Here is a 26,389-nt window from a genome sequence, read left to right on the forward strand (position 1 = left end):
GTCGATGAGTTTTTTTGAATGGGATTTTAGTTAGATGCCTGAAATAAGGTCTGTGGTTAACACAAGCTAAAGAGATTTTAACCTTTTGTTCTTCAAAATGTGTAAATATCACAAAAGTGTGTTTGCCACAGAGCTTATTTTCTGCAATAATCCAAAACCCCATGGAAAAATACCATTGGCTTTTTGTTGAGGGAAACCAGGGCGATACTAAATTCCTGGTTGGCTTACAAAAATACGTCATCTTTAGTGACATCTAGTGGTGAGGTTGCAGATTGCAACCAACTGAATACCCCTCCGCTCACTCCTCCCTTTCCAAATGTGTCGGAGAAATTACGGTGGCCTTCAGGTAACGTAAAAACGTGAACGTCTCTCTCTAGAGCCAGTGTTTGGTTTGTCCCGCTCCTTATGTAGATATGAAGGGCTCATTCTAAGCTAACGAAAACACAACGATTCTTAGTCTCAGGTGATTATACACTAATGAAAACATAGTTATGAATAATATATTCCATTTCTGCTAATAGATTCCCAAAAATCCAACACGCTGGCCCTTTGAGAGGTGTTGGTTTCGAGTCTTTATGCTAATCTAAATGTGAATAACATTGTGAATAATAAGGTCACGTTTTCAAACACACAATGCAGTCGTTTGCTGTGCATGCAGCTCTGATAACCCTGTTTAATGATATATTCTCACATTGTTGCCACCATCAGCCTCATTGTTGGACTTGCTCCGCTGCTCATTTATGAGGTTGGCATTGTCGAGCACCGTGCCTAATAACATCACACAGTAAACATTAGCTTGGCCGGTTCTCTTCCATCAATCACTCCGGCTCACCCGATCGGCCTCCAGCGCTCTTGGTCCACTTCCACACATGCCACAACGGTGCCCGCACCATTACCACTTAAACAATGACCCCCTTGTTCACTAACAGTCGCCCATTGGAGCTGATTAAACTTTTAAATGTCATTTAATAGAAGCGTAATGTTGCTCCGATGCGTCTGTCAGCAGCTTGAGGGGGGGGGGTAAAAGGATACCTGGTCACCCTACCGGTGTGTCACACTGCCCGCTAAACTCCTCCGCTGGCTAGTCATCACCTTTAGTGTGGGATGTGGTGATGAGAGTGAATGTGACCTGGACTTAAAGGGGACACGAAGGAGCAGCACCTCTGAACCTGCCACCTCTTTGTTTGACCCTGCTGGTCGCTCAAGGTGCTCGTGTTATACAGCGAGGGAGAAAAGGGAGACCGCCATTTTAGTTCAGCACAATGTCATTGGCAAACAATGGCTCCTCTGTTTGAGGGTTTGTTTGTTTGGCGACCTTTAGCTGGGACTCAGCAACTGATAATGGCATTTGTCCCACACCAGTATTGGATTATGGGTATTTTTGTGCAACCTCACATTCTTGTGAAATTCCAGCGGTCTGCCTTCGTCATCCATCTGGAGCGGGGTCACATTTTCTCGGCGTGTTGCCCCGAGTTAGCTGTTAATTTGACGTCCTTGACTCTGGCCCGGCTGTACCACTGAGTAGAAGGGTCACCTCCTGTTGTAAGCTGCCAGAAACACAGATTTACTCCAGACCCCACTGATGTGCTACACTGCTTCCTGAATGTTGACCGGATCTCATTAAGCTGTTCTCGAAGTTGATATTTGGGCTGCCGGTGCAACCTGCCCTGACACCAGATGTTCTCATGACCTTTAAATGATATAATTCCACCGTGCCGGCACAACTCACGTCTTAAATCGCACTTAAACCGCCTTCTCGCCACTCTTGACAGGAAACACTACCACAGATGAAAGGATGTTGTGTGTGTGGTAGACTTTCATCCTTCAGTAGAGGTTTTATTTATTATTAGGGCTGTCAAAGTTAACGCAAAAATAAAGTGTTAACGCAAAATCATTTTAATGCCACTAATTTCTTTAACGCATTGACAAAATTGATCTTTCAGAAGGATGTAACGGGCTCTGTTTTGAAGCTAGAGTGAAGATACGGGCATCATTTGAAACAACAAAACCTAAAGAATCCATTGGTACCAACCAGGTCATAGTAGATTGTCGTGAAGCAGGTTAAATAACGCTCCAAATGTACGCTAAATTATGGCGAAGAATAACTGGCATGGCCATTTTCAAAAGGGTTTCCTGACCTCTGACCTAAGGATATGTGAATGAAAATGGGTTTTATGGGTACCCACGATTCTCCCCTTTACAGACATGCCCACTTTATGATAATCACATGCAGTTTGGGGCAAGTCATAGTCAAGTCAGCACACTGACACACTGACAGCTGTTGTTGCCTGTTGGGCTGCAGTTTGCCATGTTATGATTTGAGCATATATTCTATGCTAAATGCAGTACCTGTGAGGGTTTCTGGACAATAGTTGTCATTGTTTTGTGTTGTTAATTGATTTCCAATAATAAATATATACATATATTTGCATAAGGCAGCATATTTGCCCCCTCCCATGTTGATAAGAGCATTAAATTCTTGACAAATCTCCCTTTAAGGTACATTTGAACAGATACAAATGTGCGATTAATCGTGATTAAATATAGCAAAATATAATATAATATATAAAATGGAAGTAGTATTTTTGTAGTGAGTGTATGTGCGCACGTGTTTGCAGGTTTGCGCGTCACTTTGCAAGCGCATTTTTAAAAAAGCAAAGGATCACAAATGCATGCTTGTGTGTGCGTTCATTGCATTGTGCGGCTGCGTGCGTATTCTTTGAAACAATGTATGTCTACGGGGGGCGGGGTTGATTGACAGCGAAAGAGCGGGTGCCTCACCGTGCCTGTGGTCGAGGCAGGCTGTGGGAGATGGAGGGTGTTAAGTCGTCAGTATGAGGCATATGTCAGAGATCAGTGCTGGACCGTGGAGATCACGGAGATGAGAATGGAGGAAGAGCGCTGGGGGGGGGATTGAGAGAGACAGAGATTACTGGGGGGCTTGGTGCCTTGACCACAGGCAGAATGGCTGCTCATCACACACATACACACATCTCTCTCATTGCAGTGGATACACATGCCCAGCCCCTCTAGAGGCTGCATGCAAAGCCCCGTGTTAATAAGATTGTCTTCCTCTCTCCGTGTGGAAGTGTGCGGCTCCTTTGTCTCCAGAATAATGACAGGGGGAATAAGAGCCCGGCTCTTGAACCTCCTCAAGCTCTTAAGTGTCTGCAACTGAAGGAAAACAGAGTGGTGGGGATTAAAGTCGGCCAAGTAGATGTGCCGTGATAATGTCTGTGCGGCTCCCCTGACTGTTGTCCCAAACAAAACACTTCACCGATGTCAGTACGTGTAGAGGAGTTAATGTTTTATGTCAATGTTCACCCTGCTGAAGGGCCCTAAGAGACAATAACAGTCCCTACTACCAGCTTCTGCTCTGTCAGCTGACCCTGAGTGTTGACCCACTGGTTTGAGATGTGTTGTCGATCTGAACAACTCTTTCCCCGAAGCTAGAATGTAGCTCCTATAACCTCATCGCTATGTAAGTTACTCCATGATTCTGTCACATGGCGCTCCCAACGCAAACCTCTGGGTAAAAGGGGCACCTGTTATCTAGACACACTAGTGTCTACATCCAAATAAGCTAAAAAATCATCCATTAATGTCATGTGGCGGATTCTCTATCAATGAAGAAACTATATCATTATTTTTTAAAGGCATTATGATGACTCTTTGCTATATTATTTGTTGCTGTGGATGGTTATTTACGCTCTAAAATCAATACAACACAAAAAAAAAAGATTAAAAAAAGGTGGGCTCTGGTTATAATTGTACGTATTTCCATCCTTGTGTCTGATAAGAGAATCTGGGTGGGCAGAATGGATGAATATTAGTCTCGACTCCCTCAACGACTGTCTAATTGGCTATGGGACAATATTCTGCTGCTCTGTGTCTAACTCTATGAATATGAAGCAGTGCTGACAAAGTGCATGCATGCTCAGCTAAAAAAAATCAATGATAAGGAAACACTGTCAAGGATCACACTAATAACAAATCTGCCATGTGTTTGTTTTTATTTTTGTACCTATCCCGTTGCGCTGTAATCTACACCGCCATTATGTTCCACACGGAGGTGATTCCTATCGCCGCTGTTCTCCTGTGTCCCGAACATTATTGGCCGTGTTTTGTTTGTTTCGTCAAAAGAAAGAGAAGGTAGCGATAAGAATAGCTGTTTTATTGTGTGCCACTGCCTTGGCCCCTAATACTGAATGTGTTATCTGAGGGTGCAGCATGCCACACTAAGCTATGTGCATGTGACGCATGGCTGAGCAGCATTCCTCCTCCTGAGTGCATCGCGGGGCAGAGATAGTAGGAAGGCAAAGCAGCCTGGCTGCCGACGGAGAGGGAAAGAGGAGCGAGAGCAGGAGAGAGGAGAGATGAAGGGAGAGAGCAATACCGGGAACATGTAGTTAAGTGGAATGAAGTACCCTTTGTTGCAGATAAGATCATTCTGCTTCCCTGGCCGGCGTCACTAAAGCGATTTGAGCACAACGAATGTAGCTTATTATGTTGTTGGCAGACCACAAAATCCCCCGACTGACGTCCAGATACATACTGGTCCAAGTAATAAGAGACTGGAATATTGCTTTCTTTTTTAGGTTCATGATTTTACTTTTATTTTATAAATAAGGCATCATGTGAGATCTGCCATCAAGCTGACAGGATGAGGAGATGGTGGTAGGATCAAGGCATTGTGGGAATTAAAGTCCACACTAGGGGATGTTGCGGAAGAAGAGGCTAAATGACGGGTCTATGGCCTCGGTGTCTAGACGGTCGCCCAACTTCCAGCAAGGTTCGTAGGCTCCTGGTCCCGGGGTCTTCTGTGGAATACACAGACGTTGAACACACACACGAAAAAACACACAGTACAAATACTTTTTTCATCATGTCATCATTGGGGGAAAAAAATAAATCTGAGATTACGAGAATAAAGTCATAGGTTTACGGGAAAAAACAGGAAAACTGCCATTTCCCTGGATGCCTGTCATTGAGTTCAGGTGTCGCCATTTTGGGTTCATGGACTGCAGTAGGGCCGTAGGCGGGAACTGGGGGGTGCTTGGTGGATTATAAGGGTTGGTGTTTGGATTTCGGGTGGAGTCGGTACAGATTCGTGTAAACGGGTAAGTATTTGTGGACCAGGGGAATCTTTACGTTAGCCCCAGAAGGGTAACCACAAAAATCACAAGGGATTAAAGGGGAGAAGGGAAACACCAACTAAAAATGAGTCTAAAGAAGAAAGGCTCCCTGCCCTCATTAAAATGTCTTCTAAAGAAAGTCGACTAAATAAAAAGAAACAGCAGCAATGCCAGGCCACACAGACCGACCCTACTCTTACAGACTGAGCTCAAACAGAAAACAGTGAGCAAATCAGGCAAACAGGTTCAATGTGGTAACTTCTGCCGATACACACACCTCTACACAGCTGGACCGAGCAACGGAGTGAAGCTCTCACTACCTCTCACAATGAGACAGTGAGTCAGCATCAGAATACTGGAAACCAGGAGTAGATATAGGCTTCAACCACCTGATCCTCATCAGGGACAATTAGGCTCCACAGCTGCCCCTCCTCAGAGATAATGAACCCAACCAGCCTGCTGAGTGATGAGCGGCCCTCACAGTAATGGTGGGATGTTTCCAAATCATAACTTATCTCTTTAAACTTCCATCAAAACCATGATAAGATTACTGAATCCAATCGAAACATTGGTCTGTATTGCAGACGTAATGCAGCTAAGAGGGTATAAAACTATTAAAAGTATAAATTCATATTTTTACATCAATGACAGAGAGCCGTAAACTAGCAACACTACTAATAATGTAGCGTTGGACATGTTCACAGACGACCTGTGTGTGCATCTATATAAGGATATGTTTGTATGTGAAGTACCGGACTCACGGAGTGCACAGAGTGGAGCCGTGGCAATGTGGATTTGAAGCAGGAAGTGACGCCTTTTCCCGGTCTGGTCTGTGGATTATAGCAGCATGGAGCAGGTCCCTCCTTCTGAGGTGGTCAGAGATAGGAGCTATTATTGATTGATGGATTGATTGGTCGATTTTGCAATCAAGCCTCAATGTGCTGTAGACCAAGACTAGCATGTAATCATTAGCATGTGAGCACACAGGGTTCCTTACCTTCAGCTAGAGGAAAAGAAAACATACATAGCTTGTTGTTTTGTTGTTTTTAGGTTAGTATCCCCCCCCCCAATGGCTTAAAAACAACATTATCTTTATTAACTAACAGTGTCTTGTGGCAGTTTGGTTATTGGACAGAGACTTGGTAACCCAGCAAGTTAAGACCAAGTCCCAAGGAAGAGCGCCGGTCATTGATCCCAATTTTCGTAGTGGCCAAACAGCGGTACTACAGCTTCCGTGTCCGTCAAGTGATGCCCCAAAAAGACTTTTTCCCATAGACTTACATTGGGAAATTGGCATTTGAGGTGAATCAACTTCCCAGTACAAACACTCTAGTAGCCCATATTTAAATAATTAAGTCCTAAAAGTTGTAAAACGCACTAAACCAGAGTTATTTCCCTTCCTCCGTTCGTGTGAATGAGACCCAGACTGAGGCTGGAGCAAGGGCCAGGAGGCGGATTTAGCAAGCCGTGACGACAGTGTGATGGCTGTGACCCCGTGACCGAGCCATGTGACCAAGCGGACGCTACTGCACCTGCTCCATGGATGCGGAAGATTGCCGGAAGATTTAGACTTGGGTGGTTTTCCAGTCGGAAGTCGAGCCATTTTGGCATCATGCGCCACTGAGCAACTCTCATAGGAATGAACGGGGCCCCGCCTCCAACGCTGTATCCAGTTCTCCAGTTCTTCATCCATGATTCATGCCTTTTAAACATGAGTACATTGTCTTTTTCCCCCTCTTCATTTGTTTTTTTTCAACATTATCTTCATTGAAAATGTCAGTAGCTTGGAGCAATTAGCTTGTTTATTGCACAAAGTTCCAGTAACCCAACAGAGTTAAAACAACGGCTTCCCAGTCCCTGTGACTTAACTAAACACAACTTGTGTGCACTTTAGGTAATTTAGTTAAAGGACACACGGATAGAAACAGCTATATATGAGCAGAACGTCTTGATTTTATTTAGCTAATGTCATAATGTTATTCTGGATTAGTACAAGCACCTTTGAAGAACAAGGCCCGGTTCTTTTTTTTTTTAATGGGTTTTGTGGGCATGTTTTGTGTTTATATTTACAATTTTCATGCCTCGGCTGGACGAATAAGTTCATTCTATTCTATTTTATTTTAATTGGCGTTGTTGTTAAGCATCCGAACAAAACTAGCTAACAGAGTAAACCCTACAGAGTGCAATCGAACCAAACGTGATGGTGTAAGTATGCAGTAGGCCTATACTATATTCACATACTGGACATCGTGACATTTTCAGAGATACATCCTTTCATCTATATGTACATATAAGCTCATGTAAACCTATTGTTTCGCTGATACCCAAGTCATCTGAAGTACGCATGAACAATATACTGCGGATCTATTTTAGGGTCCCGTAGCCATATTGTTAAGACCTATGACATATCATTTGACTCCTGTCTTTATGGCCTTTGCTGGTCGGTCTCTGGTGCCGTTGTATTTTTTTCGCCCATGTGATCTGTGTTTAGGGTCTGGTAAAAGTCTCTCTCCTTGCCTTTCACTTCTCCTTTCCTCTTACCCACTAACACACATACTGGTGATCACCAGCGGCGTGCCACGCAGAAATAGCATCACCCCCCCTCTACCCTCCTCCTCAGACATAAAACTGTCTCCCTGTCCCTGAACACAGGACCAGCCTTTCATTTTCAGCTGCTCTCTGATTCTGACAGAGGGAGACAGGGAGGTGTCTTTTCCTCTCCTCTGCTTCTCGGAGGGATGGCTGCTACTATACATGCCATTTGATCCCAGTTGCCAGTTCACTTGATTCTCGACAACTGGCCTGCTGGGCCCCGCGCGCCGGCCTGATGCTCCCAGAGGTGCTAATGCAGGTGTATTTCACAGGGAGCCGGCGCACGTTAGTGAAACTCTCTATGAGTGTGAGTGTGTTTGAGCCAAAGCACCTGGCCTACTTTCCTACTATGGCACAGCACGTTAGAAACGTTGTCCTGTGTGGCGGAGGTAACTGGCACATGCTGCGACTGTCTGTGAGACTTTAAAACTTTGACCTGTTTTTGATTGGTGGAAACACGTTCTCATCCTCATACTCGTCACATACTGACGCTTTGTCAGACCCCCTCAGTGTCACTTTTTGGTCGCAGTAAACACCTGTTTAATGTTGTGAATTAAACAAAAACACCTAGGTTTAGGCAAGAAATCCACTTAGGAAAAAACAACATGGTTGGGTTTAAAACTACTACGTATGTACAGTGAAAATGTGACTTAAGGTCGAGACCACGAGACACGAACGAACAGCTGATAGTAACGTGAAAGTGAAACTTAACACACGATTAAAGCCCTGTGTTATTGGACCCATCCACCACCCCTTCCGCCCGCCCTGTGTGTGTCCTTTGCACTTTTAACTATGTCACCACACTCCCGGCACACTTTCTGTGAGCGCTTGCTGTTGCCACAGATGTGTTTACATTGTGGTAAATGGAAATCCTGGTGCCTCTCATAATAAAGGGTGCCTTGTGCGCTGGTATCGTACGCCAACAACCGTGACTGTATTTGACACCCTGGGAATAAGAACAGGCTGGCATCCAAGTTCTTGCTATACAGGATTCCTTAAATCCAACCCGTTCTCACTCCCAACTCGTCAAATACCACCGTTTGGTAAGCGCCCCTCGGAGGCAATCGATCCAATAATTGTTGAGATATTTAACTCAAAAATACAAATGTCAACCTCATGGTGGTAGTAAAGGAAACGTACCTTGGATGTCTGTTCAAAGTTTCATGGCTATCCACCCAGTAATTGTTGAGATATTTCAGTCTGGACCAAAGTGATGGACCGACCAACAGACAGAGCCATGCTGCTAATGTGGTAAATATAAACTACCAAACAACAACATGTGTTTAGATCAGCAAGTTTTCATGCAAAAGCTAAAGGTTGAATCACCTCTGTGCTACAGCAACAGAGCGGAGGGCATTTATTCATATGAAAATATCTGGGATTATGACTTTAATTCAAACAGGCTTGAATCTCAAGGGAGGATTTGTTCCTTCCGAGCAGCACGTGCAGTCGATATTGCAAAAAAGCACAACATGTAAATCTAGGACACACAGTGGCCCCAGGATGGAGAAATTAAGACAAATCAGAAAAACAGAATATATACATCTTTTTTGCTGTGTTCCCAAATATCGTCAGCTCACTGGAGGCTTTTCTTTAGGTGTGTGGAAATCTATTACATTTTATTCAGGGCTCAGAGAAATTCTTGTTTCCTATCTCGGGACTGACCGAGTGTTCCCAGTGTAAACCAATTTTCACTTCAATTTTGATCCGCTAATGTCTGCCCGCCTATGCCAGGTCAGCTGTCTGAATGATCTGGGCTTCCAGCTAACTTCGCTGTGGGATTTGTGTAGGTGCTTAACCTTTGACAATAAACTTGTCTTAGAGTCGCTGTGACACCACTAACAGCAGAAAACTGCTCCCAACTCTGCAGTAATAACACCCTCGGGATTTCTTAGCGCCTTTCCTTCTCTGTCAACACTCAGCAGCTGCCAGCACGGCTCAAATATCCATCAGCTATACCAGCATGGACACACGGCCGAGGCTGCAACACTGCAATATGAACCAAAGCTGACTGGTCAGCTCGTACAGTGCCATAACAGGCCCTCAAATGATACAATCAGACAGCCCGTGGGATCGGTTTTCTTTGACCCCTGTCGTTGTCATAACTAGCTCGTGTTCAGCACCAGATACACATTAGGTCATAGCTTGTAACTAAAACCTATTGAAAGTGTATTGTAATGAAGCCTTTTTGAGGGCAATGGAAAGACTGAATGGTCGTAATAACTAGTCTTCATGGTGACTAGATACTTACAGGAGGAAAGCTGATCCGCTGCACGGTCGACCGAAACATCACATGCCTGCAAGAAGAGGAGAGAAGTGAGAGAGGGGGGGGGGGGGGGGGGGGGGGGGGGGGGGGAGTGGCTGTCATAAAAAAAAAGAGAGGAGAAGAAGAAAAGAATAAGGCCATGCGTGATCAGAGGCAGAGAAAATGAGAGAGCAGGTTGCTGATTGCTCCTCCATCTTTGTGCTCAGAGGAGATGAGAGAGGGAAGGAGAAGTTGTGAGGGGGAAGGATTCAGCGATCAAGGGATGATTCACGGGTTGTCTGCTCCGCTGTGATCTAAAGAGAGGCTGTTTGTCGAGTGCTTACTTGCAGGGAATCTTCTCCACTGGTTTCGCTGTCACATCGTAGTCGCACGGTGAAGTGTTTAAATGCTGGCACAAGGAACACAGATAAAGAGGTGTTTAAATATCTATGACAGTATCAGCATGAGTTTGTTGGGTTTTTTTTCTCATCTGCTGTGTTACATCGCCAACAGCTAGCTTGTGTTTCCAACACATCTTCTGATTTCAGTTAAGTCTGCTGGAGCTGCATTTTGAAGATCACCTACTGTGCTGTGATTGTGAATCGATAAGTAAATTACACCCTTATGCTAAGAAATGCATACTTGAATCAAGGTGGTGTAGAGGGCTATGAGTTCACAACACTTCATGCTAATAATAACTTTAAAGGTGACTATTATGCTTTTGTGTTGTTTCTCTTTCCTTTACTGCGTTGTATGTTTTTTGTGCATGTAAAAGGTCTGCAAATTTACAAAGCCCACGCTAAAGGGACGCCTTGCTTGAAGTCCGGCAAACCTGCTATCTAACTCAGAAAATACGTGTATTTCCCAACGTGGTGTGAACTATTTCTTTAATATGTGGTCAATATGCCAACAGAATCGGGGAAGGTCATGTCTGAACCCCACCTTGTCCCTGATGCCCAGGGTGACGATGCTGGGCCGTGGACAGTTTTTGAAAGAGTAGGACGCCTGGTGCTTCAGGACCTCCTGGGTGGAGTCGGTGTAGTCATACGCCCCGGGGAGAAGCACATCCCCCTTACGTTCGCCCAGAGTTTGGGCTTTTCTGCCCACGCCTTTGAACCCGTAGGTCTTCCTCACCGGATTCAGTTCCGCTTCTTCGATGAAGTCGCGGATGTGATAAAAACCTGGGATGGGTGTGTCCTGGAAGAAGGTTAGGGAATGTGTTAACACATGGCCAGATAGACACTTCACTGTATTGTTAGCATGTTGTAACCATTATTGGACTGACAAATTCAGCTCAAGCACCTGGAACACTTACCCAGGCCAAAAAAACGCGAATTAGTCTGGAACCTCTAAGTTCATTTTTGATTTCCAAAGGGCATTATCAACGGGTATAGTTGGCCAATCACAGCATATTAAGGCGGGACTTGGCGCAAAGTGGGTAGTTAAAATAATAACAGACTACAGTGTGCTGAGATAAACTGGTATATTATGAGTTGGTATATTACATTTTTGCCAAATCCTGTCAGAAGTACAACAAACACATCTTTCTACTCAATAAAAGCTTTTAGTGCAGTTTACTGTTCTTTATTTTTTTCGAAAATGCCTCAACGGCGCTCCTCTTCTTCTCAAACACGCCCCACATTAGATAAAAGATTGATGAGCTCGCAGATTTGTCTGGTCTTGTCATTACAATCTTTAAGTACTGACAAGCAATATCTTGGTGATGGTACAAAAATGTAAACTTTGCATTTCATTATGAAATTCCATGGACTGTGTATAAAGATGGAGACATGACAGCTCCCTAAAAGTGAAGCCAAAACATCTCGATCGCCCCCTGGTGGCTGGCTGCAGTAAAGGTCATAAAGCCCGCCCCCTCCATGTTAGCGGATGGGACATGGGCCAGACAAAAAAATCAGTAGACGTTAAATAAATGTTTCCATGTATGTTCAAGTGTTCATTTTTCTGATAAGTTTGGTTTTAATTAGTTATTTGATGCTATAAAAAAGGGGTGGAGACGTCATGATTGACAGCTGTGATTGTATTGCATGTCCTTGATTGCATTAACTGTAGCCCCCCGATCAGACTCTGGCTCCAAATGACGTCAAAATCTCCAAATGGCAGCCCCCCCGTATCCACTTTTGTACAGTGGGAGGAAGTGGAGACACGTCGTCCATCTATATATACAGTCTATGTAATATTCCTGTTTCTATAAGCGGTGCTAATATGTATTACATTAATGTACTGTAAATGTACAGCAAACAAGCTATAATTACAGCCACCTGTCCTATTGTTAGCCAGCTGATTAACAGTAGAGCCTGAGAGCTGCAGGATCACATTAAGATAAACTGATAATTGATTAGGTCTTTATGCATTATTGCCACGAATGCACTGCAAGGCACTTAGGGACTGGATTCACTGCAGAGTAAGTGTTTGAATTTATTTCTGGCAGACAGCACTCTGTGGACACAGACAATGGGAGACGCAATAAAAGCCATTAACTGAAAATCTACTGTATCTCGTACACATGAGCTAATGAGCCAGTTGTTCAGGAAGTCAGTGCAGCAGCCTCTCCTCCGTAGACATGGCTATGAAACCATACTGCAGCGTGAAATGACACCTACTTTCAGCGTTCCCAGCCACCAGCTCCCGCGGCCACACAGGTCCACCTTGTCATCGCCCTGCAGATAAGAAACAGGACACGAGCCAAAACACAGTAGATTGCTTCTGCTATGATGACATTGCTATGCCAACAATGTGTTGATGCATCTCCACATGTGCCAAATGGTTCTTCACCAGTTCAGCTTGTCCTCATTAACCACACAGAGTCATGAGGGCTTTAAAGAGCCTTACCTTATCTGTTCTATTACCTCCCCTGGACATGTCACTGACTTTAGAGACGGCTTTGTTTTTCCATGTGGCCGTATCCTGCACCGTGCTCATTGTCGCTCACTATCTGCTCGCCCTGGAGATCCAGTGACACCTGACCACCATTAAAACTGTTACTATAGCAGCGACTCCACTATCGATCAATTTTTCAACAAGCTGGCTCGGTGGAGGGCTAAATTTAGACTCGCCGACCAGTTTGACAGAGAGTAAGACACAATAGAAAGCCAGCACCAAGGTGCATACTGAACATGCTGCAGCTAGTTGCTCAGTCCTCATTATCAACATGTGATATTTGGAGGGATACAGTGATATAGATTAGAATATACAGATCAAAAAGCTGCCATTACAGTGCAAATTGCAATCCAGTACAGGACAAAACAGGAATACATGTCAAATATCTAGAAGGGGCAAGGTTGTTTATAAGTACTGGTTTCCAAACTAGGGTCTGAGGACCACCTGGGGTCCAAGAAAATGAGGAATATTTCAATTATGCAACTTTTTTCTATCCTTTGATGTTAGTTAAAGGTCCCATATTGCAAAAAAAGAAGAGATTTTCATGTCTTTTTTTATTATAAAAGTTTATATTAATACTGTGAAAGTATCGAAACGCTCAATCCATGGAGACATACACACAGCCCATATTCAGAAACTCTGCCTTTAGACCAAAGAGTATAGAAGCACAGAGGCAAAACTCGCTGTGTTTTTTGACAGCCGCTGCCGCCATTTTGGACTGTAAACGGTTGCTATACAGTATTTATATTACATTGTTCAACACAGGCCATTTTGGTAGAATATGACAATACAATAGAAATAATTTAGTTTTACTTTTGTACGGCACTTTTTAGGCGGACGTTTTACTGCCGTCCCGATGGTCGCTTTCAGTCCAAAATGGCGGAAGCGTAGCTTTGCTGCATGGGCGCTGGCTGATGTTGCAATGGAATGAACAATTGACTTTCACTTCTTAGCAATATACGTTCTTTGTTTAAAAGAGCTGTCAGGATATCTCTAATTTTGTGATGTCACAAATATACAATATATATATAAAGACCATTTCACAGTTTTAAATGTAACATTCTAAATATGTCCCAGTTTATTGGTGCCTTCACATGAAACTCGTGACTTCCCATGTTGTAAACAAAAGCTCACGAGTTTCATTTGAAGGCACCATGTAAACGACATCAGCTGACAGGAAGTAAACATGGACCCAAGCTGTTGCCTAGAAACGCAATTCCGTTGAAATGAGCTAAAACGGAGCATTTCAGACCGAGGGTAAATACAGGCATATTCAGGTAGACAGTATGAGGACACATTACAGCATGTTCTAGTAGAAACATAAAATACAACATGAAAATGAGCATAATGTGTGACGTTTAAAGAACATAAAACACAATTTTGATCATTCCTCTTCTTCCGAGTGCTGTCTGTCACCTACAGTGTAGACGGGTGTGTAGTTATGTGTATTTAGGAAGAGTGGGTTCTGAAATGCGGCAATTAAGGAACACTACAGGTTCTCAAGTGTGATACTTAAACCGAGAAACTCTTTCAAACTAACCCTCTTCTTCTGTGTATGAAGTTTGAAGTGTCTTACCTCTTGTGGCATACCTAGGCTCTCTCTCATAGAGCAGAACTAAAGACCATCACCTGAAGTGAAAATCTCGCTCTGGGAGCAAAAGCGCAAGCCTCGTTGCTAGGCTACGAGAACACATGGTTCGAATGAGCCAAGAATTCATGTTTACACTGCTCGTCAAGGAAGTCTCATGTGGCCTGAGAGTACATGAGGAGACAGAAAACACACAGGTAGCAGATGAGCTGTTGTCTGACTGAGGTTGTACCATTACAGTACATCTCCCTTCTCATCACAGTACCGGATGAGTACATTTCTTCTATTTGGACAATGCAGAGAGCCAAGACTAGTGTTACATGTGCTGTGTAATTAACAGCTTTTTTATAAGTAGACTGTGATGACACTTCAGCTTTTTAAGTCCTGTGATAATTAGTTTTGACAAGATGAGAGAACCACTTGTGTCATCGATTCACACCTGAAATCGCTGCGGATCGTGGTGTTCCTTTTCTGCAACTGTTCCTATGCAGACTCTGTGAAAAGGGATATTTCATTCATTTTTAGCTAGACACACAAGATTAAGGAAAATCAAAGCAGGCGTACTTTACACCTTTGTGTCCGTCTGTTTTGGTGTACATGGCCTAAATGTTTAAATGTGTTTCCACAGGGACCACTGAATATGCATGACTGACCAAGCCACAAACAACTCCGGCTCCCAACGGACACTAAAAACCATCACATCGCTTAAAAAAAAAAGATTTTTTTTAATCTAGTTTAGCATTACAAAAGTGCCAGTCCAACCACTGCATAGGATCAAGGGCACAAAATTCACACAGGAGGCAGAGCTGAGGTCCACAATAGAGCTTTATTTTGTCATTCATCAAAATAACAAACTTAGTATCTCTGCAAGCTACTGTAACAAACTCAATAATCAGAAATTAACAAAAAAAAACAGGTACACCTCTATTTACACCATGGTTTCTGATGTACGCTCAATCACCTGCACCTTGTGATTGGGGGGCAAATGCCAAGTAAGACATGAGGCAGTCAGCTTCTACATGGTGCTGTGCCAACAGTAGCAGACAACACATGGCCTATGTAGTCAGTAAGGGACCTGGACAGTACAAGGCTAATCCAATGTCGAGTACCATTGTGTGCACTTCAAAATAGAAGCCTTTGATCCCACTCAGTGCTTTTATTTTAATGACAATACAGATTTGATCTGAGCTTATCTGAACATTAAGAGGCATTGGCTGATGCTCCTCAGTGCTTTTGGAAATTAACAGGGGACAATTTAAAATGGTAAACATTTCATATGTATTCTAAGCAACAAGAAAAGAAAAGATCCTATCAAAAACGGAGCATCCATGTCCTCAATACAAAAATGGGAATTATTACAGGGTATACAAACTCAAGGATCCATTATAACTGAGAAAACAAGACAATTTTCAAAACCGGGTAGATTGTAATTTTTATTGGAAAACAAAAATATACAACTTGGAATGGATTATTTGAGGCATGACCAGAGGTCATTAAAAAAAAGAAAAGAAAAAGTAAAAGTAGTGAGTAAAACATTAAAAAGCATGGTAAGATTAGTCGTTTTCTGGTATATAGAACAGCAGATACAAAAAGAGTTTGTACGAGTACCTAGGAGATACACCCGTGTCATTTTTTTGCAGTAGTGCAATGCTGAGAGATTTCCATATATACTTTGTCCGTAGTCCATGCAGAGTTTAAACTCCTCTACATTGTTTCCATGCCAACAGTGTTGCCAAGTGACAACCAGCTGACAGGTTTCCAATGTCGCCATGCGTGGAGGGGCCCCGAGCACACAAGACGGGAAGATTCGAAGTTCTCCGGCTCCCAGGGGCCTCCACAGGCATCTGGTTGTATGACCGTTCTGTCACTCCAAAACACCATGACAGCAAAAGAAAGGGACATGGGGACAAGAGCCTATGCAGTTTACATGCAGTTCCTTTGGACAGCAGAAGGGGCAGGGACGAAGGGGGGCTATTAAGATTTTACAGATAAATTACACAAAGAAAAAAAGGCAAATTATTTATATACGAAATCTGTACAAGGCCTTCACTTCGCCGTCATCATTTGTACGAACTCTGCAGAGAAGGAAAAAAAAATAAAGAAAGTTGCAACTCGGTGTTTGACGAGTGACCCAAACGGATTCAAATCATAAAATACAACATCTACCAACCTTCATAGTTGACCTGTCCATCTCCGTCAATGTCTGCTTCTCTGATCATCTCGTCCACTTCTTCATCAGTCAGCTTCTCCCCAAGATTTGTCATCACATGGCGCAGCTCAGCAGCACTGATGTATCCATTGCCATCCTGAAAATGACATCAGTGAGTAAGCACTTTTTTTTTTTTTTTAAATGCTGCATATATGCGGTGTGAGAGTGCAGACAGCATTTACCTTGTCAAAGACACGGAATGCTTCTCTGATCTCCTCCTCGCTGTCTGTGTCCTTCATCTTCCTGGCCATCATGGTGAGGAACTCTGGGAAGTCTATCGTTCCATTTCCTGAAGACAATAAGACATTGATGAGGGATTTCCATCTAGCACATCAACAGTGTGTGTGGTTAGCAGGTTTTGAAGGCAGATTGAGTCCTCACCATCAGCATCCACTTCATTGATCATGTCCTGCAGCTCTGCCTCTGTGGGGTTCTGGCCCAGAGAGCGCATAACTGTGCCCAGCTCTTTGGTGGTGATGGTGCCATCTCCATCCTTGTCAAAGAGCGAAAATGCCTCCTTGAATTCTGATTACAAAAAAAAAGTAGATGGGCTTCTTTAGTTAGGCACACTTATAGCTAGATATACACAGCAAAACTGTCAAAACAGTGGCTGTAATATAAAGACACTGCAAAAGGCCAAATCTATAACATATACAAGTTAAAAAGCCATTTAAATGCTGTCACAACAAACTCATCTTATCCTCAAGTCTGCCAATCATATTGACCCAAACTCTGAATTGGCTCAAGATTCAAAAGGGCATTACATCACTTATGTTTCAACTAGCTACAGCATACTGATGAGCCCTTCTGTTTTGAGTTCCAACTGCAGTCGTCTCTGACTAAACAAGGGCAGCGACCATGAGACCATGCAGCAGGGCAGTCAGGCTACATCAGCAGCAAATGACAGCCTGTGTGGTTTGGTGGAGCCGTGAGGGACCAGGAACGATGACACTCATCAAGTGTGATGAGGCCAATGTCATGCAGCAGCTCATCAACGTCGTAAAACTACAACCTGCCCTACCATTTGTAGGGTCAAACACACAGGGCAACACCCTTTTTGTAATGAGGAAAAGGCCTTGCTAGTCTGCATCAACTGCAGGAAATGAGTGTGTGTGTGTGTGTGTGTGTGTGTGTGGGGGGAGGGGGTCTAATTCCTCTGCTACAGGCCATTAAAACTCCACATCACTGCAATCTCTTCCTGCGCTTTAAATTACTGTAAATTCCTCCAAGTCAACAGAACATGCACACATGTTTGTACACACTGACAATTTAAAAACTGGTACACATCAGCAAAACATCAAGCGACTAAAAGCTGATACCATGAAACACAGTACGAGTATGATCAGCACATTGTGAAACCTGAGACCTAAGCTGAATTAAGCAAACAGGAGCTGGAAGATACAATCAGGGAAACCACTACAACTGTGCTACATTTTATACATGCACTGCATACATTACAGCCAAGTGCCCTGGAGCACATAACCGGCTGCAAACTTGACAGACACTCCTCCTGCATGATTTACATTACAACATCCATGTCTCAGTTTAGTATTATCAGTATGCCAAGACCGATTTGTTACTGCATTTGTTCTCTAATCATTCCCATCTAATGAGAACACACCCAGGGCAAAGAGCACATCATGCACAGCGTGTAAACGGTGACTTGCCAACGCCTCAGAATACACACAGCCCTTTCCAGATTACATCATACATTACATGGCAACCATGAAAATGCAAAGTTTTCCATGAGGGGAGTCTTCCTGCACTCCAGAGCCAGCAAAGCAACAGCCGTTTCATTCATTCCTGTTTTATGACCATGTAGGCTTGCCCTGAGGAACGCCTTAAAAGGCAAAAGTATAAATCCACTGCAGGGGGGGATGCAAGGATCCATAACAGCAGGGGCCACTTTTTGCAGGATATGAAGGAAGGATGCAGCGATGTCTTACCAGCAATCTGCTCTTCTGTAAGCTGGTCAGCCTGTAAAATAAAACATGAAGCAAAAAAAATTAGCTTTTTTTAACCACCTTAGAACAAGCTTGGATGGCCTCAAAGTTAGGGGCCACCTATTCATAGACTCCAACCACTGGCACACTATATACCACTTTATAGACTGCACATATGTACATTTATTTATTGCACATACTACATTTATTTATTTATTGACGGACTGTATACACTATGTTCACCCATTCACTCTGTATCTTTTATATCTCTATTATTTTATTTTTTTAATAAACCTTTATATCCTGTGATTCACTCTTGTTTGCTGCTTTGAAACCTGAATTTATTGATTAATAAAAGGTTCATCTTATCTTATCATATTTTGTCATATGTTTTTATCTTGATTTTTTGCACTATTTTAACTTATGTAAAGCACTTTGTGACTATGTTTGGAAAGGTGCTATACAAATAAAGTTTATTATTATTATTATTATTATTATCTTCATTTAAAAACGCTGCAAACACATTTTTTTATTATCTAATAGCTGTATCAAAATATATAACATTACATAAAAACAGGTGTTTTCATGTAGGTTAGTTAACAATCTTGTAACTTAACTTTGGAGAGCTATAATAATAAAAATGGTTAGACTGTTAGATCCACCTACACGTGGATAATGGACGTCTCACTATTTGGCGGTAAATGACAGCTAGGAAGCGCTAAAGTTAGCCAACTACTCGTTTATATGCCGGCTCACTGTTGCATACGTTTAACAGAACATACAGCAGTCGTCACAAGCAAGGAATCGGTTGATAAATAGTCTCAATTAACATTAAATACTTCTCCATCATCGTCTGTCACTAGGTGTGACAATTAACTGACAAAAACTCAACAAATTAACGGCCACCAACGGACGCAGTTAACCGTTATTAACCGTTGGTACTGTGAAACCCGGATGGAGCAGCTTTTCTTTTAAGCGACCATCAGCTTTTGTCTAACTAACGGTCGCTTTAGCATTACCTAGCAACAAGCAAACTGTCAGTTACTCAGCCCAGCAGTTACTGCGGGTAACGGCTGTTTTACTTACATGGATTCAGCTTTCAGCCTTTAGTGACGTTACATTTTATTTTAGACATTACAAACTTCCTCAATCGAGTCTAGAGTGGAGATAATAATATAATGTTGTTTTTCTTACCATTTCGATGTAGATGCAGCGGCTGGTTCACGACAAAATCCGTTAACAAAGCCAACAGGAACCCTAACGGACTGACGATCTCTATGAGCACACTGAGGAAGAGGCAACTGGACTCGCCTTTAACGGCTGTCCTATAGCTCCTCCCTCTTTTCCATATCACTCCGCCGACTTCCCTTTTCCTTAGTTGTTAAATCTATTTAAAACGCTTTATAATAAATCATTACGCACACGATAAAATCAAGAATCATCTATAACTCCCACGTATGAAAAATAAAAGATTTGACGTCGATATTTAAAAATTACATTGCGTTTTCCTGGTGATCTACATAACGGCGTATGAATACTTTCTGCTACTCTGTGATGGGGCACAAGACGTAGCAGAATGAAATCGCGCTCTCTGATTGGTCCGTTCGTACCTGCAATGCGTCACTCCCATGGTCTGCGCTGCCGCTGCATCTTGTCCATAGACATCCCAGTCAGAGCCACAGGCATAGCAGACAAGCTTGTTGCACAGTGTGTGTGTATGCATATGGGCATCATCTTTAAGGGAGGCCCCAAATAAGATAGTTTTGATAAGTAATTAGCTACCAGGATGCATGTTTTATCACTTGTAACAGGGATAATACTGACCCAGTTTGTGCTTTACATGAGTTATGCAGCAGTTTTCTCATTTCTATTGAGTTTAATTTGCATATGCATGCTTTTTTTAATTTAAAATTGCTGCTACAAGGTTAGACTGTGATAGAGTTCAGTGTGCTGAAGTTCCTCCTGTCTGCTGTGCTTCATCACTTTATGCATAATGAGATGCAGTGTCAGGGCCAGAGGTGTTTGAGTGTAATCGTTTGTAATAAGTAGTAGTCTGTGCATGTGTGTGTTGTTGTCTGTGTGCATGCACTTTTAGATGTGTGACTGTGGGTCTGTATAGCAGGCGTTGCTGTCAGGTGGACTGTGGATTCTCAGGTCTAATTGTGCTGCTGCTGCTGGTGTGGATGGGAGTATCTGATAGCCTGATTGCTTATGCCTGACTGATCTCCCAGTGACCACCTGTCTCTGGCCTGGTCCCCATGGGACGAGATGAGGAGGAGGAGGAGGAGGAGGATGAGGAGGAGGAGGAAGGTGGACAGGGAGATGTGCAAAGGAGAAGGATTTGAAGAAACACTCGGGAGAATGTACTAGAATCTCCACGTCCCAAAAAAAGCCTCCCTTCCACCCAATTCTACTTATTATTAGACACGGATGTCACACTATATAAGTAGAGAGCAGGGATTGTGAGAAGCTCAAATATCTCACATGTGAAGAAACGAGGATCCAAAGTGGTTCCCACTTCCATCTGCGCTGTTTGCAGAGGTGATGCTGCCTGCACGCCATGTGATCTGCTGAGCAGCTTTAGAATCAGCCAGGCTTTTTTCCCAACCTACCTAATCTGGAGCACATTGGATTCTTTTCATTTAAAATCTGTTTTTCTGCTACAGGGGTTTTTGTCTCTGTGCAGATTATTGCAATGCCAAAGGTGACGGCACAAAGGCCCGTCACAAGAAACCGATAAGCTGGAGCATGCGTGTGAACGTCATGTATGTGGAGGTGTATTAATTCACCTTTTGCTATCCCTGAAAATACTCTGCAAACACCGGAAAATGTGAACTTCAATATTAATATGTAGTTGCCATGAACACGCGCTACATTTCCTCTGGTATTCACACGTTTTAGACATTATTATAGACGGGTTTCTTGTATACAAACATTACTGGGTAATGGCAGCTATTGTAATTAACGTAGATTTCGCATTGTTTGTAGGCTACGTTCTTGTTGACTATACTAGACCCCTGCAGAGTCCGAGCACCAGATACTATGGTGCGTGCATATTAGCTCGTGCCCGTGGGCGCGTGCATGAACGTGTGGTACATCGCCCTGAAGGGGTTTATTTCACAACAATGACCCGCTAGCTGTACATTATCCCGCTTATTACACGTCAACTTACTTAAGAAATCAATGCTGTATTGTATTGTTGGGTCATAAATACTTCTAAATCAGAATACCTCTCTGTCCTCCTGCCCAATTTCTATAGCCGCCCCAATTTGCAGAATCAGCTGTTTGGTTGTTTGATGATGCGCCCTTCAATGATCCCCAGGTCTCAGAGGAGCTGCTCCAGGTCAAAGGTGACTTTAGGCTGGAGGTTAATATGGATGGGGAATATTGGAGCCCAGGAGACGTGACTTAATGGTCTATAAAACCTGAAACCAATCTCCATGATGTAACGCACAACATGGAGCACAGTACAGTATGTGTTACAGTGCTGTTTTTGCATTATGGATGTTAGGTGTTATGTTAGCTAATTATTTTTATACTCAGATTATCACATATGCTCACGCACTACTATATGTTTCCACTCCTCTTATCAGTTCTGTAAATATGTAACTGCCTCACATAATGAGTCCTTATCGGACGCAGCCCAACCCAGAGCGTTTTTATAAAACGTCAGCTTTCGTTTCCATACCACAGGGGTCAAAGGTCACTCTAGTTCAGCAGAGGCAAAGCAGAGGTCTCCCTTTCCATCCTCCCAATGGCCTGCAACATCACTCCCACTGATAGCATTGTTCCCTTTGCAGAAAAACCTACCATGTGGATCAGTTAAATTGTTGGCAATGGGGGCGTGTTGGCACACAGCACGTGAAGTACAGCAGTATGTGGTAGTACAGTGCGGTGTGTATGTTACTACGCAATCATGCTCTAAAATAAAGCAGCTTTCAGGCAAAAAAAGCTTAAAGAGAAGGCATATTTGTGTGCCTAAGTGGCTTTGTGAGGACTTTGAGGGATGAAGCGCTGCGGTGACAAATATGAGAAGATGTTTACCTGTGTAACTGAAAGACACGGACGCCATTACTAATGAATGAGGTTTTGTAATGCACCTGCTGGTTCCTTGCCAAGGGAGTGGATCACCTTTCATGGGAGAGAATGGCAGTTGTTTAGTGCGTCATGGATGTCGAGCTCCTATAAGTGAAAAGACCTTTACATTGTGCACGTCTGGGACAATGGCAGGCCTGCATCTGTTTGCTTTTGAGCGTGTTTGAACATACTCGAGTAAAATATGTGAGGGAGTAGTAGGTAAACATTTCAAACGTGTCCCAGTTTATTTCCTGTTGCGGTGTATAGTATGGTGAATGACATCAGCTGACAGGAAGTAAACATAGAACCAAACGGTTGCCTAGCAATGCAAATCAGTTAAACCGGTCTATATGCCTCTATGCAAAAGCTTTTGTACACTCTGCACTGATGTTAAACATACAACAGGGGTGTGTTCATGTACCCATGTACTTTTTATGACCTACAGGCAATAGTGTGGTGCAGGACTGAGTCCTAAAACCAGGAAATGAGTTAGCATTTTAGCACATTTTAGCCACTTCTAACAAGTGGCTAAATGAGACTACTGAACGTCATCACGCCGTCTCGTCCGCCTTTACAAGCCTCCTTAAGCGGTGTTCATTTGTGAAGATTATCTTGCTGAACAAAACATGTAAACGTTTGTTTGCCACAGTTTATTTTCTGTAGTAATCCAAAACCCAATGGAAAAATCCCATTGTTTTTTTGTCGAGGGAACCAGGACAATGCTAACTTCCTGGTTGGCCTCTGCACCACTCTATTTCGGCTACATCTGACCAGCCTCTGAGAAGAATTACCAGTAATTAGGGCTGTCAATCGATTCAAATATTTAATCGCAATTAATCGCATGATTGTCCATAGTTTATCGCAAATTAATCACACATTTTTTTATCTGTTCAAAATGTGCCTTAAAGGGAGATTTGTCAAGTATTTAATACTCTTATCAACATGGGAGTGGACAAATATGCTGCTTTATGTAAATATTTATTATTAGAAATTAATTAACAACACAAAAAAATTATAGATATTGTCCAGAAACCCTCACAGGTACTGCATTTAGCCTAAAAAATATGCTCAAATCATAACATGGCAAACTGCAGCCCAACAGGCAACAACAGCTGTCAGTGTGTCAGTGTGCTGACTTGACTATGACTTGACCCAAACTGCATGTGATTATCATAAAGTGGGCATATCTGTAAAGGGGAGACTCGTGGGTACCCATAGAACCCATTTTCATTCACATATCTTGAGGTCAGACGTCAAAGGACCCCGTTGAAAATGGTCATGCCAGTTTTTCCCTTGCCAAAATTGAGAGCAAATTTGGAGCGTTATTTTAGCCTCCTTCTCGACAAGCTAGTACGACATGGTTGGTACCAATGGATTCCTAGTTCGGTTTTCTAGTTTCATATGATGCCAGTATCTTCACTGTAGCTTTATAACTGAGCCCGTTACAACCTCCGGGAAAGATTGATTACTTGATTACTTGATTACTTGATTACTTAATGCGTTATTATCTTAACTTTGACAGCCCTACCAGTAATGTTTCCCAGCATACACCGGCCAAAGGTCTGGCCCAGTCAATGGACAAAGTTGACATCAAATCACTCCTAGTAAGCGTGAATGGTTTTACAGCCATGCAATAAGGCCATTAGCCATATAAGGCTAGCCGCACATGAGCCAATCCCGTCGGCATTCTGGCCTACCTGTTACTGAGAAATGACATGTTTTCCAAAATTACATCATGAGGCAGAAATGATTAATGGCCTCAAATCGGATAAGAGGATTTGGTCGGGCCTGCTATTCCCAGCCTATTTCAATCATGTTGTGATGAAATGGATATAGTGTTAAGCATGCACTTAGTTCTCTATCCCCCTAACGTGTTTCTGTTTGTGGCCCCAGTGTGAGATCACCGAGCATCTCTAAACCTGCACGTCAGTTGTTTTATTTGAGGGGATCTGAGGGACAAAACCACTTACTGGCTGTCAAATAGAATCCCTGCTGTTGATCTTCGCTCTCTCTCACTTCTCATTTCCCTCCTGTCCTCTCTCTCTCTCTCTGACTCTGTCCCTCTCCTCTTCCTCCCCCTTTTCACTCCCTGGCATGCCTCCAGGTTGTCTGCTGCAGTCAGTGTGGAGCTGGAGTTCAAACACTGCAGTCTTCAGCAGCACATGAAACAGGGGGAAGCTTCCAGAAGTGTGGCACTACAAAGCTCTCTCGCCAAGGTGATTTCATCCTCAGTGGCTGTTTTTCACTGCTAGCTGTGTCTAGAACAGGTGTCAGGCGCTCTACCGGATTTTTGTTCGTTCCAGAAGTCTCCTCTACAGATCCTGCATGTAGTGCTGTGGCTATGTGCTGTGTAATCTCAGTTTACTCAATCCTGTAGAAAGTGAAACCAGTGGAATGGAGAAGCACTGCAGAGGGCAATGCAGTGGGACTTTAGTGCATAACCACAATAAGGAAGTGACAGGGGCAGGAGTGTTTTAGCAGCGCCCCGTCCTTGACCCTGGCTGTGGCGTAGGCCAGGTCTGTCTCTCTGCAGTGGCGGGGACCTGCAGGGCTGCCTCGCTCGCCGCCTCCCCTCAGATGATCTCATTCTGCAGGGGGCGGCGGGCTCCACCGCATGCTGTGGCCACTTCCAGATGAAGGCTGCTGAGCAGGTGTCTAGTCGTCTATGTGTGTGTGTGTGTGTGTGTGTGTGTGTGCGTGTGTGCGTGCATGTGTGTGCGTGTGTGTGTGTGTGTTGGGGCTGTGAGAGTGCTGCGTTTCTGCTTAAACTCCACTCATAAACAAATGTGATTGATCTGCCTGGTGTGGAAGACTCAGCTGTGACACCTGGTGGCCAGAGAAGACACTTGCAGGGAGAACTGAAACGACGTGGTAGATGGAATAATGCTGATTATTGGAGATGCAGTGGTGGAAAAATAACTATGTACATTTACTTTACTTAAGTACAATGTTGAGATAGTTGTTCTTTACATGAGCATTAACATTTGATGCCACTTCATAACATTCACTATCTACACAGCCACGGTTAGTTTGCAGGTGCAGACAAAACTTATAATCAACACATATACAACTTTGCATTTTTATAGATTGCAATTGCATATAAAGTAGTATAATTAGGGCCACCTCTACAAGCTGCAACATTAAAATGCTGCTTACATGTTAATGCATCAATAATAATCCAATAATATGATACGTATAATCAGTGGTGGAAGAAGTATTAAGACCTTTTACTTAAGTAAAAGTAGCAATACTATAGTGTAGAAATACCTTATTACAAGTAAAAGTCCTGCATTCAAAGTCTTACTTACGTAAGTATCAAAATTAAAAGTACTCATTATGCAGAATGGTCCATTTCGGCCGAACATATATTATATTATTGAATTATAATTAGTGATGCATTTAAACATCACTTTAATGTTGGTAGCTGGTAAAGGTTGAGCTAAGTTGTAGTACTTAATAAACTGCTGACTGGGTAACTATACAGGATATAGTTGTAACAATACAGTTTTACGCTTTTCCACCCTGACCATAATCCATCCATCTGCAACCGCTTATCCCGTTAGGGGTCGCGGGGGGGCTGGAGCCGATCCCAGCCGACATTGGGCGAAGGCAGGGTACACCCTGGACAGGTCGCCAGTCCATCGCAGGGCTGACACATAGAGACAGACAACCATTCACGCTCACACTCACACCTACGGGCAA

The 26,389-nt window shown here is 43.2% G+C and overlaps 2 protein-coding genes across 2 annotated transcripts; both read right to left on the minus strand.

Moving 5' to 3' along the window:
• Nucleotides 1-4,586: 4,586 nt before the first annotated feature.
• On the minus strand, nt 4,587-12,912 carry stpg4 (sperm-tail PG-rich repeat containing 4). The gene is made up of 7 exons (XM_074645433.1): nt 12,823-12,912; nt 12,594-12,713; nt 10,915-11,169; nt 10,317-10,381; nt 9,979-10,024; nt 5,897-6,001; nt 4,587-4,820 (listed from the first exon to the last, which is right to left on the minus strand). Exons 1-7 carry the CDS (start codon nt 12,910-12,912, stop codon nt 4,713-4,715), a joined length of 789 nt encoding a protein of 262 aa, XP_074501534.1. The 3' UTR covers nt 4,587-4,712.
• Nucleotides 12,913-15,265: 2,353 nt separating this feature from the next.
• On the minus strand, nt 15,266-19,941 carry calm2a (calmodulin 2a (phosphorylase kinase, delta)). The gene is made up of 6 exons (XM_074646909.1): nt 19,805-19,941; nt 18,614-18,644; nt 17,049-17,192; nt 16,850-16,956; nt 16,629-16,764; nt 15,266-16,533 (listed from the first exon to the last, which is right to left on the minus strand). Exons 1-6 carry the CDS (start codon nt 19,805-19,807, stop codon nt 16,505-16,507), a joined length of 450 nt encoding a protein of 149 aa, XP_074503010.1. The 5' UTR covers nt 19,808-19,941; the 3' UTR covers nt 15,266-16,504.
• Nucleotides 19,942-26,389: the final 6,448 nt, after the last annotated feature.

Source organism: Sebastes fasciatus, chromosome 9 (assembly GCF_043250625.1).
Source record: "Sebastes fasciatus isolate fSebFas1 chromosome 9, fSebFas1.pri, whole genome shotgun sequence".
NCBI classification, from domain to species: domain Eukaryota; kingdom Metazoa; phylum Chordata; class Actinopteri; order Perciformes; family Sebastidae; genus Sebastes; species Sebastes fasciatus.